The sequence below is a fragment of the Triticum urartu genome, chromosome 7A (assembly GCF_056163025.1).
Source record: "Triticum urartu cultivar PI428250 chromosome 7A, HENAU_Tu73, whole genome shotgun sequence".
NCBI lineage: Eukaryota > Viridiplantae > Streptophyta > Magnoliopsida > Poales > Poaceae > Triticum > Triticum urartu.
In genome coordinates, this window is record NC_141879.1 from 708,746,710 (window position 1) to 708,768,470 (window position 21,761).

General features: G+C 42.2%; 1 protein-coding gene and 1 pseudogene across 22 annotated transcripts; one reads left to right on the forward strand and one right to left on the reverse strand.

The window, feature by feature from the left end:
- Positions 1-1,219: 1,219 nt before the first annotated feature.
- Positions 1,220-9,307, reverse strand: LOC125524933 (ribonuclease 3-like protein 2). 22 transcript variants are annotated; one of them, XR_007291067.2, is made up of 10 exons: positions 8,600-9,307; positions 8,053-8,220; positions 7,382-7,755; positions 6,554-6,715; positions 5,065-6,382; positions 4,772-4,884; positions 4,080-4,150; positions 3,458-3,517; positions 3,233-3,382; positions 1,220-1,627 (listed from the first exon to the last, which is right to left on the reverse strand). XR_007291067.2 is itself a non-coding variant. In XM_048689962.2 (4 exons), the coding sequence occupies exons 1-4, from the start codon at positions 9,005-9,007 to the stop codon at positions 6,550-6,552; spliced, it is 1,116 nt and encodes a 371-aa protein (XP_048545919.1). In that variant the 5' UTR covers positions 9,008-9,307. The 22 variants fall into 22 exon arrangements, 1 of the variants encoding a protein (XP_048545919.1); XR_007291069.2 differs by having other exon boundaries at positions 4,080-4,174; XR_007291071.2 differs by lacking the exon at positions 4,080-4,150.
- An 8,308-nt stretch (positions 9,308-17,615) lies between these two features.
- Positions 17,616-19,490, forward strand: LOC125550539 (AAA-ATPase At3g28580 pseudogene; annotated as a pseudogene).
- Positions 19,491-21,761: the final 2,271 nt, after the last annotated feature.

The following is a 21,761-nucleotide window of genomic DNA, read 5'->3' on the forward strand; positions in this document are numbered from 1 at the left end:
TCTTTTCCATTAGTTTCCGGGATAGAGTCTAGATCAAATTACCAACCACGATCATATTTGTCTGTTTAACGGATTCTACCCGTTTTGTCCTCGGAGCACGCGCTTGTGAGCAACGCGTCATAATAGAGTGTAAATTCCTCTAATTATGTAGATCAACATTAGGGCTGTAATCTAATTATACGATCTAACTCCTTCCAATCATCAGTGTACCCGGGTAGTCTTTCCAATATAAATAGTATATTGTATTCCACCGATAATCGACCAGCTTCCTTAAGTATATATAAAAACTTAAGTATCTTCCAGCAAGTAACAATTCCATGCTAAACATGTAAAACAATTCCATGTACAAATACATGTATAATTTCATAATGAGGTATTCTGAATATTTAACAATTCCAAGTTAATTGAATATAGTTGCAGGACACATAATTCCAACAATCCGCTCCAAGAGGTGGGCGGGGAACTCCGGCAAACTCGGTTCAATTCTCTTGCTGCTCTCCATTGGAAATTAAGAGGAGGCCGGCGACGGAAACCCTCGACGACGCCTTAACGGGCCATCCGCTAACGGGCCTTGGATGAAAGGTAAGAAGAATATATGTAAAGGGCCATCCTTCAGGCCATACGGGCTGTCAGTTGTGCTATTTTTTTATTAAAAAAAACTACTACAGCGCCAGTTTGAAAACTGTATTTTCCATGCATACAAAAATATTTTTACGTGATATATTTACGTAATTAATTTCATAGGGTCATAGCTGAAAACTGTATTTTCCTTGCTAACCAAGTTTCTTTTTTATGTCATATTTATGCAATGAAGTTCAGTGTTATACACTTATACTCGGAATGGGCACGCTATCTCAAGTTCGCAAACAATGGTTTTCAAATTATTATTTTTGCAAGGAAATGGTTTTCCAATTTAACCTGGAATTCTATGAAGATCGACACGTATTAGTTCAGAAAAGTATACGCTTGTAACATACTACCTCTCTAAACTTTATAAGACAGTAGTACTTTAGTGATCTAAAACATCTTACAAATGTTTGCAAAGGGAGTATTTGATTTGATGTAGAACATACTGCTACAATTATTGTGCACTTGTCTTGCACGCCAACTATATCCGATATAAGAAAACTTGTAGACACGGATATATAATTATGTACTAAGATTTTTCACTCATGCATTTGGATCAACCACACCTCAAGAGACTATAATAACAGTACAATAAAAGTACCATAATGGATTCATAATGACATGGGAATGTCACACACGATATATAGAAATGGTATCCATCCGTCCATCAACAAACATGCCGTCACAGCGACAAAGATTCTTAATATGTAGCAAATGCTCATCACAACTGTCAAATTTCAGCGGCATCTTCATCAACATGTACCTTTCTTTCCCTGTCTCCTTTGCGCATATCTGTAGCTAGCTGCTAATTAGGAGCCATCATCTCAAGAAGAAGAAGAAAATAATTAGGGGCCATCTCACTGTCTCAGCGAAATAGCTTCTTAATCTCAGGCATGCGCCACCCTAATCTTGCAAATGCTCATCACAACTGTTACATTTCAGTGCCACCTTCTTCATCTTGGAGTTCCAAGGATGAGGCTTCTTAATCCATCGACCGACTCTGCGCAAGCAAGACAGGTAATAATCAGATGATACAGAAGAACTTTCAGCTCAGGTTGTTGTACAATTCAATACTACTTCACGAGCAAAATGGAACAAACTAGTCACATGCCCACGCTTTGCTTCGCTGTGGGATTCACTAGATACTCATCTTGATTGAAGGTTTTATGAATTAGTTCCCACAAGTGTGCAGCAGGTATATTTTTTCTACCTGGATGGCACGCCCCTTAGTTTTAGCAGTACAACCAAAAATATCTCTCCTAAAGGTAGCCTTACAACACTAATTACCTGGACGTTGCATTTCATAACGGGGTGTGGATGGTGTATATTGGTGATACCCACATTAAAAACTGGGTCTGCAATAAGCGCCATGTGCAGCAACTTAAACTGTGGTAAATGTGTCAAAAATAGTTAGTGCTTAATAAGCAAAGACTACTTCCAATACGAAGATTGGTAATTACTTTCCAAGCTCTGACGTTTGTGTGGAAAGATGTGAGGAATAATGATATCTTTATAAATGAGTCATCAAGACAGTTTTATCATACTTTAATTATTGTTGTTGCAGATCTGTGGAGATGTAAGTACATCAATTGATGAACTATGAACTTGATAGTGTGAATCAAATGAACTGAAATAATTTGCCACTCGACTTAAAATAGCAAACCTGCAAACAAAAACATATAATTTTCCCAACTCCTTGTTTCTGCCATCAGCATTCGATTCGACATTGCTAGCCAAAATTTGCTCCCCAAAGCTTGGAGAATTTGCTTCATATAGTGTCCGGTTCCCAGTGCAGCCAGATGAAGTAGTATCGGCTCCAACAGGGAGAGCATGGGCAGCGAGAATCTTCAGCATCAGTCAGCGAGCACAGGCAGCGAGAAGCTTTGGCGGCCCATATAGCAAGCAACAGAGGATGGTCAGGAGCAAACGCCAGTGCGAGTTTGGTGGCGAGCATGAAATAGTTTCGGTGAGCATGGGCAGCAAGAAGCTTTGGCGGCCCAGAGTTAGCATGGGAAGCAGCGGTAGAGGATGATCAGGAGCAAACACCAGGGGCGAGCGTGGTGGCGAGCATGGAAGTAATTTCGGACTTCATGGAATTAAAGACGAGCAGCAAGCTCCCGGGTAATCCTAATTTGTGAAGCAATGTTTCTTTTGTTAGCAATGAAATATCCGTGTATTGGACCGGGCCTTCGGAAGGAATGGCTGGGATGTACAACGGCACAACTATGCCTTTTCAATTGCCTCTTCCAAAAGTAAAATGGATGTAGACTTATATTCCTTTTCAATCGCCTAGAGACCATAAAAACCAGTCCTCGAAAATAATTGCTGCGATCTACCATTTTTGTGCATCTATTGGGCCTAAAATTACAAGTGATGCATAATGTCACGGTTATTTTGTCATGTCAGATTTCGTAAAAGTGGTTGGAACGAAAAAGATAATGAATCGCAATCATATCCCTGAGCTTGATTAGCTGTCACAAGGAAGAAAATAGCCACTATCCAATCGCGTAAACAAGAATGACGAATTGTGATAATGAGTTATCACAATTCAAAAATTTGTGCGAAAACTATTAAGGAAAGCAGATAAATGAGATAGAAAGTTTACCACTTCATATTGTTGGCGATAACAACGATGGTGGGAAGCTGGTATACAAGTGTCCTTGACGTGCCAGACCGGACAGGTTCACCTGAGGCTCATTTATGCTCTATCATTTGTGCATGGTGTTTTAACCATCTCAGTGAAAAATCACTATTTCTGCAAAATTTCAGACATTTATTATTATATTCCACAGTTTGAGAGGTTATTAGTGCAAATATATACATGAATTACATTCTTAAAGACTTCTTTGCCTTCAAGTAATACATCAGTAATCAGGCTTTCCAAATAGACCTGATCATGAAGGAAGAAGAATAGAAGGACAAGACATCAAATCAGAAAAGAAAAAAAGTTAAATGAGCTCGGTTATAAAATATCCTCAAGAAAATTCATTGAGGATCGCCATATAAAATGCTAGGGATCATACCAACAATGAAATAAAATCATGAGAAAATAAATATTATGGACAGAAGAAAACAATATTTATGGGGATACCTAAGCCGTTAACATAATTGTATTTGTATACAACGTAAGCATGGACAGAAGGTTGTATACAGGGTAAGCATGGACAGAAGGGAAGTCATCATAAGTAAAAATTATGCATGTGTGTCGATATAGCAATCATTCACTAAAAAATTAAATTTATGCATTGAGGACATACTTTTGGAACGCCAGATAAACCTAAATTCCCACTAATTTATCAATAGGAGTAGCCTCCACCAAGATTTTAAAGTCATGCAAAAGCAGAAAGCTCAAAGATAAGCTTGGGCCACAGCAAAAGCTTAACATCTAAAACGCATCAGGTTAATCAGCACACAGCATGAGCTAATTAGCACGTATGTAGCAGCTTCTCAACCTCTTGGATGCTCAAAACTTTAACCCGAACCAAATACATGAGCTTCCAGAGCCTGCTCCCCCTCCACTATTCTGCAATAGGGACCAAAAACAAATCTATAGCAAAGTAGGGAACACAAAACTGATTAGGAAGATAAAAGATGCCTTTTCAAGAGAAGCAGTATTTCTTATTTCCAAAATTGACCGCCATATTAGGTTGCCGCCATAAAAAAAATAGGTGATCAACTTTCTCCTTTGTAGTACAAAAACAACACCATGTATGCACAACTTGTGTATACAAATACCACATAACCAATTCACACCAATATAAATTTCCAGGAATATCTCATGTGGCTATTCTGTAAAATAGAACTAAATAAATACATAAAGTAAACAGTAAACACCCCCTTTAGCTAAGCATAGCTTATGCCAAGAATCATTCAAGTTGACCAGACACACTTGACTATGACTGAATCCAAGACTTTAAATTCTAATTATGTACTTCTAATGAGAAGTCCAAGAAATCTGCTTCGACAATACCAAGCACAGACAAATTCATTATAATCTGAAATTATACTAAATAATGACAAGCACACAGATTCGTCTCCCATCCAGGGGTCAACAAAATATATAATCTAAGCAATCATGCGCTGTAAAAACATCGATGGTAAAACAAGGAAGGATAAGATCTGGCAGTACACTTGAAGTAATTACCTGTCCAGAGGCCATCCGAAATTATCAGTTGAAGAATTTCCGAAGTAAGAAAATGGGAGTACCAGCCTCCAAGATCTCCCAAATAAATTGACCACAACCAGTATGAACATCACCTGCACAAAATTTGGGATTGAGAGGATATCAGGATAATGTAATTGTTTGGTGTAAGAAGGAATTGTACATGAACGGGGAAAAAAATATAGGGGAACCTAGCCAAGCACCATGCTGATGGATGTTGTGTTGCCGGAGTGGAAAGATTTAGTGAAAAGTGGTAGGGGCATAAATACACGTACATGTACCGAGGCAGTGGAAGGATGGCCACATCACCTGCCATGAATGCCCGTAGAGAAATTGAAGAATGATTGCTTCTTCAAATCCCAGCAGAGCAGTTGTGCTCAGCCGAACAGCCATGGTGTCGGCCTACATCTCCCTCTCCCTCTCCCTCTCCCTCTCCCTCTCCCAATCCCTATCCTACTTTACCATAGGGCTTCAAATTGTGAAAGCCGGAGTAGACAACAGACTAACGGTCAAGGACTCAAGGTTGCCCAAGTCACAAAAAATGGATGGCCAGAAACGCGCAAGGCATTACATGGTTGGAAAGCTGCTCAGTTTTACTGTCCTAAAGTGTGGCTATGTTTCCATATATCAAAAACATAGCTCGTCACGACATAGTTCATTGACCACGAACCAAGGCCTAGATTTTGCTTATTATTGTGTGAATCACTGAATCGAAAATGACCTGAGTGGGTTGTGATAACTCGGGTTGCCAATTTCGCTGTTTGTTAACAGAAGAAAATCCCGTCATCTAACATTTTCCTGGAGTGTTTATAAAGCAACTGTTGAAAAACCACCGTTCAACAACCACAAACCAGAGAATTTCTTAAACAGACGAGATAAGCAAATCTATACCAATGTAAAAAAAACATTTGTTCGGATGAGGTTCTTTCGATCTAAGCTCTCCAAAAAATATATTTAATTTTTATAGCTATCAGTCCCATGGTTGTGGCAAATATTATACCATCTCCTAATCATAGTATATGTATAGTTTGTTAGTTCAACTTATTTATTCATAGTTACTTTCTGTTTTTATTTTATGTACGTGGAAATTTATGTCTCATCCTTACAATTTTCTACGTGATATTTATGTAAAAGAAGCCCGTGTCGTTACTATCGAGATGGACATGCTATTTCAAGTTTATAAACAAATTTTCAGTTCACACTGAATTCTACACCGATGTGCATGGCTTTAAAAAGTATGGCGAATTAACCATGAGTATACATCTGCATCTCGACCATCGGAGTGAATAGATAAATAGGAAAGCTAACTTCTGTCCCATTGCTTTTTTTGCGACAAAAAACTCATGGTAGCGCTTTTTCAAACTATATGATTTCATCGGCGTGGGCAGGATGAACCCGCATCAGAAAATCCCGGTGCATCTTCTTCATCCTCATTCACCTCTTTGGCTCTCCCTTCATCACTGTTTCCTTATATTCTCTTGAGCTCATCTCCCACCTACAAGCTAATAGTCACCACCACAATGCGGGCTTCTAGGATCTCCTTCCTAGTAGTCGCCACCAGGATGTAGCATCAGTATTCAAGTGCATGGATCCCTAACTCCGGCAAAGGAACATTCATATAAAAATTTGAATCATCATTTTTGTCAAGGGATGTAATATATTTTGTATTCTTTTTATTTTTGCTAGACACAACCTCAGCCTAAGGTTCACAAAGGGATAGAAATAGAAATATGTTCTTTGCAAAGGACAATATAGGGATCTCACAATTTCAATAGATGTTCCAAAATCTTCTGCGCGCCAGAATTCTCCGCATCCTTTACTCTTGACATCGGTTCACCTAAAGTTAACCAAATACCACCTTGGGTTTCTACCTGAACCGAGTAAACAAATGTCCTATCATGTGCCGGCCCATCTGTCTTCTCTAACCTGAAAAAAAAAAGTAACTTTGAGCATTAAATCAACATGAAAGCTTCCCCAATGGCATTAGCAGATATTTTTTTAGTTTATGGAGTATGGCATTACTCTTTGCAATCTGAAGCTTGAATTCCCAGCAAATCGGGACTTACGAGAAACAAAACAAGTTTAATCTGAATAGTTACTTTTGTTTTCCACTTTTATACTTCTTTAAATTTGTTATTCAGAAATTCCTTTTTTTGGTAACAGAATAAATTTTGAATTAAGAACTATGTGTGTGTGTGTGGGGGGGGGGGGGGGGGGGGTCATGCTATAGTGTTTGGCAATCAAACCAAACTAGTGGTTTCCATACTGCATCTGAGTGATGGTCTGACAAGTCTGTTCCACACCTACTGAGGTCAAAGTTCTATTTACCTAGTAAGGTTGTTTAGCAGAAATGACCAAAAGTTACTACCCTAAGATAAATGGGAACAAAGGTGAAATTACAATAAAGAAACGAAATAAAATGTGCAGCAGTGAAACGGTTCTAAAGATGCCCAGAACAAATATATGATCAACAAACAATTGTAGTGTAGGTGTGGGAAAGAGATGCCTCATCTGAGGAGCATTGCAGGAAAAGTTCAACTAGTGAACAGGATATATAAAACTAAAAACTAACAGAGTAGTCAAGAATCTTACTTAAAGATGGGTTTTGGCCAATGCTTCCTGCTGCACTGCTCAATAAGCTTCTGCTTGCATTCCCTAAGCTCTCCAACCTCAACCCCCGATCCATGGCCAACTCCGGTTGTCAACACTTGCTGATTGCCTCCACCAAGAAGCTTGCTTAATGCATCCCTTGTGGCATTGAGCTTAGCGATTACCATCTGCTCTGAGGAGCCCATCCCAACAAGTGCCCCACCAACAAATACATTTACAACCGCAGTTCCACCCTTCTGCCAAGTCTTGAATTTTATATCTTTCCCATGTTTCTGGCACAGTTCATGCAACGTAGACACGGGTTGCTCGTCTATTGTTTCTGCCGTGACAATGGGCTCAAAGAGGAACCTTGTTACCTACATAATTAACAGTGATATCATTATTCACCACCCATTATTCTAGTGAACTACTCTCTCCGTAAACAAATATGTCGTTTTAGAGAGCAGAGGTCCATTTTTTTAACTTTCACAAATATTATTGGTAAAGCTATCTTGGATTGGTCATGCCAAAATGAAATCATTCGATTCTTCATGGAAAATTACATAGATTTTTATCAGCGTATTATGACTAGAATTAGTAGTTAAGCTATATTCTGGAAACCTCAGATCAACATATTAATGAATGGGAAATAACATGAAAGATGGATTACAAACCTTCCAGAGCTTCTCAAGATCAAAGTTGCAATCCACATAGACAGCAGCGGCAATGGCCTCAACTATATCAGCAAGCACCTTGGGAGCCTTAAATACAGTGCCACCATAGGGCGTAGTGCCAAGGTCATCCTCTAACTCTTGTTTCACTGACTGGATAAACTGTCCTACCTGCATAAAGGTATACCCAGTAACATAACAATGGTAGCCAAAAACAGTTCATCTGATGTCCACATCTCCAAGAGATAACATCAATCACTTAACAATTGAATTGTATCATGCCTTATGAACCCGAATGGAGCGGCGTGAGTACTTACCAATTCCAGTTTCAGCATTGCTAAATACAGTACTAAACTTATTCTTGCATCACTAAATCAAAGCTAAGATGTGGCGTGAGCTGCTATAGATAGATGTTTAGCCCATCGAACACTCGAGCAGACAGTAATAAATGGATGATTTAATACAACATCTATATATAAAAACAGAGCCTCCGAATCTATGGCTTCTAACTCAGGGGAGGAGGATCCGAGGACACTTAAGCGGCACATACCAAGAGATCGAGGCGAGGGCAGTTGCGTCGGAGCAGCGGGTAGAGGTCGTGGCGCACGGCGACGCGGGCCAGCTTCTCGGTGGAGATGTTGGCGGCCCGGAGCGTGGAGAGCGCCCCGGGGCCGACGGTGGGGTTGGTGAGGTAGAGGAAGTTGGAGAAGGCAAGGCCGAGCGCCGCGTCCCCGACGAACTCGAGCCTCTGGTACGAGCCTGCTGCGCCGCCGGCGAAGGACTGGTGGGTGAGCGCCTCCTCGAGCAGGGAGCGGTTGTTGAACTGGTACTGGAGAAGCCGCTCCACGCGGGCCGCCGCCTCCTCCCTGTCCGCCACGAAGCCGGGCGGCGGCAGCGTGACGGGGCCCGACGGCGGAGGCGAGGAGGCGCGGCGCTTGCGGGAGGCGGGCTCCATCATCCCTGGCGTGCCGGTGCGCGTGACCGTCTGGCTAGATCGGGAGGGGGGAGATGAAATTTTGGAGAAGAGAGTTTGGCGGCGTCCGCCGGAGTAGAGTGCCGGGCGGGCCTGTTGCTGCTGCTGGAGACCGGGGCGGGGGCGGGGGCGGGTCACGGCAACGGGAGGAGCAGCGGAGGAGGAGGGACCGGCGGAGGGAGCTGCGCACAAGGGACCGGCGGCGGCGTGGAGGAAACCTAGCGAGGGGTGAGGAAAGGGGATTGGGCTGTTCGCCTGAAATTCTTTTGCGCGTGGGCGTTGCGGGCCTGCCAGTAGCATTTTTGTTGTAATCTACTACCTCTATAAAAGCACGAAAGGCGGAGAACCAGACAATCTCATCCATCCAGAGAATTGAATCCTACGTTTCACATGCCTTGTATGTTTAGCACCAATCATGTTTTACCCACTCTTAATTAGCGCTGGCGCCGCTCTCGCGCTGCCCCCGCGGCCCCGCCCCTCAAGAAAATACCCACCCCTTGCTTGACACGATCCGTCGATCGCCAACCGCACGACCCTCACTTGCACGTCCCGCGCACAACCCTCGCTGGCCTGGCCCTGGTTCTCCTCGCAAACCGCTGCTCCGTCACTCCTTTGCTCCCTCCGGCGCACGGCAGCGCCAAAACTAGCGGATAAACAAGCAGCGCAATTAGTGCAATCAATCATCGGCGGCTCCGGTCAACGCAATCAATCACCAGCGGCTCCGCTCAACGCCCCCTAGATTACTTCGCCACCAGAAGCGAGGAACCTCGAAGCGGACTGCGAGAGGAACCCCGCCGATCGATTCGGAGGAGATGGGCGAGAGGCGCGACTCACCAGCCGACGGAGGTGCGAGATCGGTGGCGGACGCGGCCTTCCTCCTTGGCGGCAGGAGGAGAGGGAGCGAGGCACGGCGAACGGGCAGGACTCGCCGGCCGGCGGAGGCGCCAGATCGGCGGCGAACGCAAGCCCTCCTTGTTGGCGGCGGCGTGCCTTCCAATCCTCTCTCTCTCCGGACGACTAGCTGACCTCGCCCGCCTCGTGGCCGCATCACCGAGATTCCAGTGTCTCGCTTCAGCAAGCTCCTCCTCGCTCTCATCATCAACCTCCTCTATGTGGTCGACGGCTGCATCCCTGACTTGGACTATGGTAACCTCTTCCTCATGTACGTCACTTTGCCATGCTGCTTGCTGCCACTAACACGATGGAATCAAGTATTTAGTTTCTGTAGGTGAAGGTTCTCAAGTGTGAGCTCTGAAGTTCTTCCCCACACGGTCCCGTACTGTCGCAGCACATGTAATTGGCTGCCTGCTTTTCTAATGCCTGTGTTTTTAGTAGACTGCTGGTGTATCCTGTCATTCTGTGTATGTTGCAAACTGGAAACTAGAAGATTTTGTGATGGGATTGCCCGCTTACCTTCCATGGGAGCTTCAGTTGGATTGCTGATGCTGCCACTAGATTTATTTGTGCAAAGAAATATGGAAAACAGAAGATGGCAATTGTGTGTTGTGCACGGACTAATTGGCTGGTCATTCTGGGGTATATGCTACTGTTTTTTGAGTGAAAGTTATGGTTTTGTACGTACCATGATTTATAGGGTACACTCACTGTTTATTAGCACCGAGTTACATGGTGGACATGACAGGAGAAAAAAATTGATTTTTCAATAAAGAAAGGAGAAATCAATTGATATGAACTCTTTGTGTGTCCTCTCCACATTAGGAGGACACGACACGGAATCGAGAAATGAGTCCTCTCCAAATCAATTAGCAGAATTAGCAGTACTGTTAGGCTGGACAGCTCTGAACCCCATTCCAGGGTCACTAGGGTTGGTGATAGTGATTTCAGAATCAGCAAAGTCTATCGTACAATATCTCTATATGTTATTCAACTTAGCAAATTTTCATCTTCATTTAGATATTACTTACCCATCTTACAACTTCATGGCATGTTTGCTTTAAGATGTCTTGTAGGTACTATGTTTATTTCTGTAGAAGTTTTCTCTCCTGGATTTTGCATCATTTATTCCCAGGATCATTGTCTTTATGACTATCAGGAAATCCGATCGAGGCTATATTCAGTTCATGAACTGCTGAAACAAATACATCTCAGGTGTGCTTCCTGATCTTGCTGTAAGGACAAATATAATCTTCTCCTTTCACCACCAATACTTTTTCTTATCTGTAGGTTAATGGCCTTCTTTCTCGCATGAAAGATGGGATGATAGCTGCCCGGAAGCGCAAGATGTTGTTAATGAATTCGACAGTGATTTAGTGAGATTGTGAAATCCCTCCTTCTGCTCCTTCCAATCTTTCAAATTGATTTGTTTGATCTTCTCTTCATTCCGATTAAATTTATTATCGCTTCTCCTAATAGTCCAGCCAATTAAGAAGAGAAGATAGGGAAGAGAAAAATGCATGACACAAGAAGAGATGCCTTTAGAAGCAGCGTAAACAGGGCTGAATTATATCTCTTTCTACCCTTGCATATATTTAGAATGTACTGGTAAGAGAGGAGGAAGTGAAGAAAAAGGTTGCTGTTCCGAGAGACGTTTATGAGGATCCTACAGTTTTATTTTACTTTAGAGATGGCAGTTGCTCTATCCCTAAATAGTGGACTTAGCAGCTACTTCTTTTTACATTTGCATATCCATTATATGGGTCTGCATCATACTTGTGCAGATAAATAATTATCAGCCTGGTAGAGGAGAGGAATTATATCTTGAATTCATTGATGCCGCATAATTTTGGTCCGTACTTTGTACGACTTGACTGTACAATCATGATGCTTTGTTCACAACTTATATAAAATACTCCCTCCATCCGAAAAAACTTGTCCCAAGCTTGTTTATCAAATGGATGTATCTAGCACTAACTTGGTGCTAGATACATCCATTTGAAGGACAAGCTTTTTCGGACGGAGGGAGTATTGTATTAGTAATTTCAAAACTAATTTTGCATAGCTTTTTGCTTATGCCAAAATGAAAATCGACAAAATATTTATAGCACTCTGGGGTAAAATGTTAAGTTTCTAGACATGTTTTTTATATGCTAGAATATGTCTTTGACCTATGGAAACAAAGGGTCCATTATTTGTTTTCAAGAGCTTAGGTGCAAGTAAGCAGACCTACATGCAACCATATTTCTTACTCTTCTATCCATGAAGTGTTTTCAAATACTGTATTTTTCTCTTGATAGATGCCATCCGAGGAAAAAACTCTTGACACGGCATTGTGGTAACCTCTGTTCTGTTGTAAACATGTTTTTACTACCATGTATCATCAAGCATTTAAAATGTTATTAAGAGTAACATGGCATTCTGTATATGCTCTAGGTAAACTTGCGTTGAATACACAATTCTTGTTTTTTTTTGTATTTGGGCAAGAATTCATGTATGTGAAAAAAAATCTCTTTCATGTATGGTTTTATATCTCGGCAGAATATTACTGGTTTTGCTACCACAACATGCAGAATATGGTGTGGGTGAGAGGTCATGGGGTTGTGATAGGATGAAAAAGAATATGGTCTCTAAGATGTACGCCTACTCAATAGTGAGCTATTGGTACATACAACATGGAATTTATCTTTTTCAAAAAAGATGGCATAATGTTATTTTTTAGCATTTTTTTGATATTTTATATCTATTGGTCGCAAGGCGGGTGATAGCTCTCAGGTGTACTGCGCTATTGATGGTATCCTTGCCTTTCTTCGTAGTACTGTATTGAGATTGACATGTAACTATTTCATCCTCTATTATAAACATTGTCCTTTTCAAATCCAGTGAGCATTCCTGTAAAATAGTGTCCACTCACATCAGAGTTAGAGCTAGATGGAGCATCAAACAATGGAATCGAGTCATGAATTGTAAGCCAATCATGTAGGCATACACCCATTTCATTTACCTATGTATAGTGGAAGTTGTGTAAGTCATTTGAAATGTTAATATAAAGAGTTCGTTACTGATGTTTGCTGTGAACAGTGTGAATATATTCCCGTGACAAAAAATCTGTGTGAATATATTTGAATGGTGTTATCTCCAACTAAGATCTCTATAGTAGCAGAATTCCTTATTTTCTAAAATCTGGAAATATTAATACAAGTAGAGAGAAGTGGTCCTTGAATTTGTTCGTCCAGATGGTAATATGTGGTGCCACGAATCTGAAGTGGTTATTGTTCCTCTCTTTCTAGAGCCTCTATGCAGCCACAAGAAAAGTTTCCATGAACAGAGAGTTGGGTCATTCATTTCATAGTTGACTCATGAGTTGGAACCAGAAGGCCGGAGGGTCCAGTGAATATTTAGTTTGGCCCAACGACTCTGGCTGAAGGAGAGTGAAGATCATGTGGTCGATGATTTCTTCAACGAGGAGGCCACACAACATTGATCGATATGTGGCTCACAAGTAGATGATGATTGGAATGTTATCTGCTTTGCGTTTCTAGGGTGAAGCATCAATTTTGAATAAAAGATACATTTATTTAGTGATGTTCTTAAAATTATTGTTTAAGATTTATATCAGTGTGATCAATTTTATTTAGATACGTGCATTCGCACGTGCATGATTACTAGTATGCTCAAACAATAGCGAGAAGCACCCCTCCTCTAGCTTTTTTGCATTGTGAAGGATAAGTTGAGCTGATTTTCTACAAAATGATTTCTTTTGCACTTTTGGCTTATTTTGACAATAAGCTATAAGCTAGAAACAAACTGGCCCTAAGAAATGGAAAGGAATCTGAGAAGAACACGGACGCGATAGCACTTGGAGGAGTGTCTCCACCAGCAGAAACAAAACAGAAATGTAACTCGCCACCGTTCGCCAGGAGGCCAGTCCCCGCGAACGCACTCTCTCCCGTCAGATTGGTGTGCACGAATCTTGTCGTACGATCGCAGCCACATCAGACTTTTTTTAACTCATTCGCTATAAGATGAAAGACAGCGAACACATTACTATTGGAAACACTACAGCCCCGGCAGTGGCTAGTGACGCGTCCCTGGAGATTTGGTATTGCACTCTAGTCTCTCCTTTTTTCATCAAACTAGTGGTTGGGGCGCCACCCCTGTGACACCGCTTGAGAGGAAGTTTGCGCACGTTTCCATTTAAAAAAAATACATAGAGTCCTTGTCTTCATCTAAAAGAACATCTTAGAAAAAAAATCCTCATCTTCATCTAAAAAAGTAAAAAGGAAAAAAGGAAAAAATTACCACCGCAGCCTCCCAGTGAATGCCACTTTGCATAACCCTCTATTTAAAAAATACCAGCGACCCTCACTTTCATCTAAAAAGAAAAAAATACATTTAAAATACAATATACACCTTCATCTAAAAAAATTCCAAAAAATTTCTCGCCGCGGCCAACCAGCTTGTGTCATGTGGCATAGCTGGTTGGCCGCCCTTCACGCGTAGTTTAATAGGTTTAATGGCGATTTAAATAGGGCAAAAAAAAAGGCCCATCTCACGCACGCAAAGAAAATTGACCATCCTTTTTAAATAAAACAATAACGTAGATATAGAATTGAAATTTCATATATATGCCATCGGAACTAAAAGAGTGAAGTGCATTGTAGGTCCTTAAACTATTTTAGGGGCATTATGTAGATCCTCAAACTATGAAAATTGGCATCCAGGTTCTCGAAGTGCAGTAAGTGTGTTATTCAGAATCAAAATTTGTCCGACCACACATGACCGGCCAGCTGACGCAGTTGACCCATGACACGTCGGACATTGGCCCCTGCAAGGTAACGGCCGGTGGTGAAAATATGCAAAAAAAATCAAATAAATTCTAGGGAATGATAAATGCACTTCACTCCAAATAGATTCAAATTCATGGTTTCAAAAAATGTTCCCGAATATTGAAAACATGTTCACAACTTTAAGAAATGTTCGCGAATGATAAATTTGAAAATTTGTTCATGAACCACAAATATTTGTGGTTCGTGAACATAATTTTGAAGTTCTGAACATTTTTGAAACCATGAACATTTATATTAACGATTTTTTTGTACATTTATAAACATATTTTAGAGTTCATAAATATTTTCTTCACCACAAATGTTTTTTTTAAAATCGTGAATATTTTAAAATTCACAACTTTCTAAAAATCTCTAATGTTTGAAAAATGATCATTTATGAAATTTGTGCAAAAAAAAACAAGTTCAAATACATTGTTCGTGATTTTTTCCATATTCACGAACAATTTTTGGAGTTCACGAACATATTTTCAAATTTATCGTTCACAAACAGTATTGGTGGTTTGTGAACTTATTTTCTTTTTTTTTAAATTTATCGTTCGCAGATATTTTTCTTAAGTCGTGAGTATTTTTTCCATATTCATCGGACGCAAACGTTTTTTCAAATTCATCACTCGTGAACATTTTTTTACTCATGAACATTTTTTCAACATTCGCTAACAATATTCATGGTCCGTGAACATATTTTAAAATATATCTTTCGTGAATACTCTTTTAAAGTTGCGAACATTTATTCCATATTCGTGAACATTTTCTGTTGTTCGCGAACATATTCCCAAAATTATCGTTCGTGAAGATATCTTATTTTCTTTTAAAATTTATCGTTCGCAATCATTTTTTTAACGTCGCGAACTTTTATTCAAATTCATCATTCGTGAACATTTTTCTAAAATCGTGAACTTTTTTCATTAGTTGCGAACATTTTCCCCATATTCGCGAACATTTTTTGAAATAATGATTTTAGTTTATTTGCGTATTTCTGTCACCGGCCGTTAACTTGAGGGCCCTTTGTCTGACGTGTCACGGGTCAACGACGTCAGTTGGCCGGTTAGGCAGGGTCGGACAGTTTTTAGACTTGAATAACACACTTACTACACTTCGAGAATTTAGATGACGATTTTCATATTTGAGGACTTACATGACACCCATAAAACAGTTCAGGGACCTACAATGTACTTGACCCGAACTAAAACAACCATCTAATTTGACCACGACCCCTACCACATCCAGGGCCATGTCTAACTCCACTTAACCAGGTTGCTCACATATCCTTAAAGACAAGGGGCCGCGGGGGAAGGGGTGAATCTCATTGCCATACTCTTTGTACATGTGACCAAGGTTTCCACACACCAAGCACCAGTTTGGGAGCCATTCATATTTTAGGCGAAAGATCTAGCGCTTATTATCTGGGATAAGTGAAACAACTTTCTTCGTATGTTTATTAACATTGATCTTAACTTCAGCTCTAGAAAAAATCCCTCGAAATCCTGTGACTCCAGCTCAGCATAGATAAATTCGCTAACCTTCCTTGTTAGTGATTTCAGTAACAACACATACTCATCTGGTAGGTCGTGGATTTAGGTCCATATCTTTAGAGAATCGAGCTTGATCAGCAAGGGTTATGTAAACCCTTCGTATGGCGCCAACACCACGAAAATTCCAAGGCCCTTCTTCCATAACCCGTTTCGAATCATCAAGGCAATAGGACTCCAAGGTGTAAAGGTTGTCGTTCAGGGGGCAAAAGGTCACCTCCTTGGCAAAATTCCACGCTACTCTCATGTTCTTCTAAAAACAGTATTGGTTGTTGGGCTTGTCCATATGGACTCGGGCAATGGCTATCCATCATGTCAAACTAGCCGTCAGTGCTTCATACTGTTCCACAAAATGATCATGGAGGTCTTCCTCTCTAAGCCCAAGTTACTTCATCAAAGCCTCCACATCGCTCATGTTAGTACCCGAGTCAGGAGCTTCGTTGTCAATGGCGGAAATCTAGCCCAATGAGAAGAAATTGTCGGGCGTCGAACCCTAGGTCCTCTGAATCTACCGCAGGTCCGCCAAGACCAGACAATGATCTATAGGATCACCTCATGATCAATCTGAGTCGGTCCTTATGGGAGAGGCAGGGGAGGCAAAATCTCAACGATGGCATCAACGTCGCTGAGAGGAAAAGCTAACCCTAGCGTAGGGGAAAAGAGGTCTTGATGATGTCCAATAGGTTTTTTTAGACAATGGTGGTGTCCAATAGGTGATCCACATCAGAGTTGCCCTAAGGCTTGGTTTACTGCGTGTGATGTTATTTCATGTAAACAAAATTTCAATGGTGTGGCCCATGAGTTGGCCCAAATAAGTGTGTGTGTATGTGCGCGCGCAGTGTCTCGCTGTTATTGGAGTATAATGTTCTAACATATTGTCAACCAGATGCAAATTGTCACCCAGGCTTCATCTCGCCGACCTCATGCATCTCTGATTAGTTTTTGTATTAGCCTGTTGTAACAAGATGCAATCAATCATCTAAAAATGTTTCATGATGCAATTAACAATCGCAATCCTGACGCATCTGGTTGGCTCTACAAAACTGAGCTAGCCAAGTCTGCATTTGCCATTGGATCCATTAAGTAATCTCGTTTCCATGGACTGTTCGATCAATGCTCACCTGCTCCGGCCCCAACGACCACGACAGCACATGCTTAGCTATGCATTTGCCATTGGATCCATTAAGTAATCTCGTTTCCATGGACTGTTCGATCAATGCTCACCTGCTCCGGCCCCAACGACCACGACAGCACATGCTTAGCTAAGCTTCAAACTCAGCAAAATCACCACACGAGCCATTGGCATTATATACGCAACACGCACACACATGCCCAGTCCAGTCCAGTCTAGTCTAGGTCACTACGGCTTTCCATCGACACAATATCAAGAGGAGCTCTAGGTCCGGCCATGGCAGCGGCATTAGTGGAGAGGTGGGCGGGGCTCGGATCGGCGGTGGCGACCGTCATCTTCCTCTGGTCCGTGGTGCAGAACTACGTGCCCCCCACCTTCCGCCTCTACCTCACCACCTGGGCCACCAAGCTCGCAGCCTGCTTCAACCCCTACCTCCAAATCACCATCTCCGAGTATGGCGCCGAGCGTTTCCAGCGCAGCGACTTCTTCCTCGCCGTCGAGGCCTACCTCAGCGATGCGTGCGCCCGCCGCGCGCGCAAGCTCAAGGCCGAGCTCGGCAAGGACAGCAAGAACCTCCTGGTCTCCGTGGACGACCATGAAGAGGTCACTGACGACTTCTCTGGGATCACCATCTGGTGGTACGCCTCCAAGAGGCAGTCCAAGGCCAACGTCATCAGCTTATACCCCGGCGGGGACGAGAAGCGCTTCTACCGGGTCGTCTTCCATCGGCAGCATCGCGACCTTGTCGTTGACTCCTACCTTCCTTTCATCCTCGGCGAGGGCCGCGCTGTCACTGTCAAGAACCGCCAACGCCGCCTCTTCACCAACAATGCTAGCGGCAGCTGGAACCCCTACCGGGGCAAAAGCGTCTGGAGCCACGTCCCCTTCGAGCACCCCGCCACCTTTGACACGCTCGCCATGCACCCCGATGAGAAGGAAGCCGTCATCGACGACCTCATGGCGTTCCAGGAGAGCAAGGAATACTATGCCAAGGTCGGCAAGGCATGGAAGCGTGGGTACCTCCTTTACGGACCGCCCGGCACCGGCAAGTCCACCATGATCGCAGCCATGGCGAACTTCCTCGACTACGACGTCTACGACCTTGAGCTCACGGCGGTCAAGAACAACACCGAGTTACGGAAGCTCTTCATCGAGACAACGGGCAAGTCCATCATGGTCATAGAGGACATCGACTGCTCCGTCGACTTCACAGGAAAACGCCGCAAGGACAAGAAGGCCTCAAGCGACAAGGACTCCGACAACGATGACAAGCCGAAGCTACCGATAGAGCCAGAGAAGGACGATGCCACCAAGGTGACGCTCTCGGGCCTGCTTAACTTCATCGACGGGCTGTGGTCTGCTTGCGGAGGTGAGCGGATCATCATCTTCACCACCAACCACAAGGAGAAGCTGGACCCGGCGCTGATCCGGCGGGGTAGGATGGACAAGCACATCGAGATGTCCTACTGCCGCTTTGAGGGCTTCAAGGTGCTCGCCAAGAACTACCTAGATGTCATTGAGCATGAGCTGTTTGGGGAAGTTCAGCGCCTGCTTGAGGAGACCGACATGTCGCCCGCTGACGTTGCAGAGAACCTGATGCCCATGTCGAAGAAGAAAAAGAGGGACCCGGATGTGTGCTTGATAGGCCTAATCGAGGCGCTCAAGCAGGCCAAGGAGGAAGCGGCGGCGGTCAAGGTGAAGGAGGCAGAGGAGGCTCAAGCGAAGAAAGCCAAGGAGACAGAGGAGACAGAGGTGAAGAAAGGCAAGGAGGAAGACAAAGAGAAGGACAAAGCACCCGAGGCAGCCAATGGGGATATTAAGCAAGGTGACAAGTGAAGTGACATCACGCCAGGAAGCCAAGGAAAAAGAATGAGCTTGTTCACTAGTGCTCCCTTACAAAACAAAAATGCAGTGTTTGGTTTGAGAAAAATAATGCACCTTTCAAGTGAAACAATATTTCTTTCTTCTCACACTTGTAATGCTGCTGCATATAAAGTATGCAACAATACAAAAAGCTACTGCAACAAGGATCACACGCCTTACCTACAGCAAAAGGCTAACAAGTTTTTTTCAGGGAATTAAAAAATAAACATGGTATCATGCAGGCTTCATTACCATTTCACCAATCCAATGCCGCCACTACGCATGACAGTGACAATATGCAATTAGCAATCAGAATTTATCCTGCTCCTAGAGTTAATTAAGCAATCCAAATCTGAATTGGCCCGTTCATTCATTAATTAACTAATTAAGCAACCCAAATCTGAATTGGCCCGTACATTCATTAATTAACTAATTAAGCAACCCAATTCTGCATTCTTTCAGCCCTGACCAAATGTAACATGATATTGTTGTAAGAACAAAACAAGAACAGAGCGTCGTTTACAAAACAAAAGACAGCAGTCTAGCGTATATAACTCGTCTATAAAACTTGCTTGTTCTGATGAGTATTCAAATGCTACAGCAGACCCGAAGACACAGACACATGGCAATGATCAGAAAAGAGAATGCGAAGCATTGCTTATCTCACCTTGTGGTCACCGTGTTGAAGGTGGTGCCAAAATGGTTCAGCCCGAACACCTCTGACGTTATGATGAGCATGTTTTTATGGATATATAGATGGGTAAGAGATATTAATAACTTGTAAAATGAGTGTGCAGAAGAGGCATGATTTTGCAACAAATTTAAGCATAACAACATTATATTAATGATCAATGATGAGATGGATTGAGGAAACTAAAATAGGGTTAGATGTAAGCCATCAATACTAATGCTTAATCATCACTGGACAATTTCTAAACTCTTTAGTTTTAGATATACGCTAATGACCAAATAAGAAGGAATAAAGACAAACAAGTCAAACCGCGCAAATTTTGACCGAATTTCTAGAAAAATATATTCAGAAATTGAATGCCAAATTAGTATCAGTAAATACATAATAATATATTTTTTAATACTACTATTTTAGGGTAAATATATTATTTAGTATTATAGTTATGATAGTTTTTCCTACAAAGGTGGTCCACTTTACACCGCTTGACTATAGACAAACTTTATGGTCCTTCTTCTTTTGGAGTCAGAGGGAGTACAATAATTTTGACACCAGGTATGTTAGCTATATTTAATTATTTTATTTTTGATGGTATAGAACTAGGGCTATAAAAAATTAATCAGATAATACTTAGTCTGGAGGAGAATAACTGGCTGAGGTCGAGGAACACTAAAAAATCATTCTAGGTCGCTAAATAGGCTTTTTTTGCTATAAACTTTTCTGTGACCTATGTGAATATAATGGTATCTGAACACATCAACTTTGAAAAAAATAATATGTAAAACATATTTTTATAACGGTAAAAAAATCTAGCCGCACAAATATGCGGGTTACCCTTAGGAATGTAAATGGTACAGATAATTCCTGTTCCGGATCAGTATTCACATCCGTTTCTAAGGATATGGTCTGCACTTGCACGAATCCATCGGATATGGATACAGATATGGATTTTGGTCAACTGGATATCCAACGGATATGGTCGATAATATCCATCGGACGTAGATTATCCTGTAGTTCTTACGGACTATCTGAGGTTGTGAAATATGATTAACTGATAAGTTCAGCCCTATCGGCAAGCCTGATATATAATTCGCCCACCAATTAGAGTCACCAGATATAAAATTGTTGATGTATTGGTGTGAGATTTTTTTTACGAAAATATCAGATCTATTATAGAGATTCATCGGAAGTACAAAGCATTCCAAACATAATAAAAATTACATCGCAAGTACAGCTTCTCCTCTCCTCCTATGGCCCCAACGACAACGACAACACGTGCTTAGCTAAAGCTTCAACTGTTAAACATCATTGTATGCCTTGCCACGGTATGTTATAAACCGTGCCGGCTAGATATGTGGCGTGCGTGTTGTAGTTAGGATAGGTTAGGTTGTTGTGACTAGATCTTGGTAGTTAGCTTAGCTTGGAGATCAATCCACACCTAACCTATCCCTAACCTCCTTGTAATCTTAGCCGCATGTCTGGCCTATATAAACACGCAATGCGTCCCTGCCCCGGCAAGCGCTTCCAGCCTCTTGTTTCACATGGTATACAGAGCCTAGTTCTTCCACACATCTAGATCATGTCATCTTTTTCCTCCTCCCACGCCATGGCCATGCCCTCGCTCGTCTCCCTCGGCCACACCATCACGGAGAAACTCACCCGTGACAACTTCCTGGTGTGGAAGGTCCAAGTTCTTCCGCACGCCAGGGCTGCGGCGATGATGGGCTACCTTGATGGCTCGATCAAGGAACCCGCTGCTGTCATCGTCACCGAGAAGGAGACC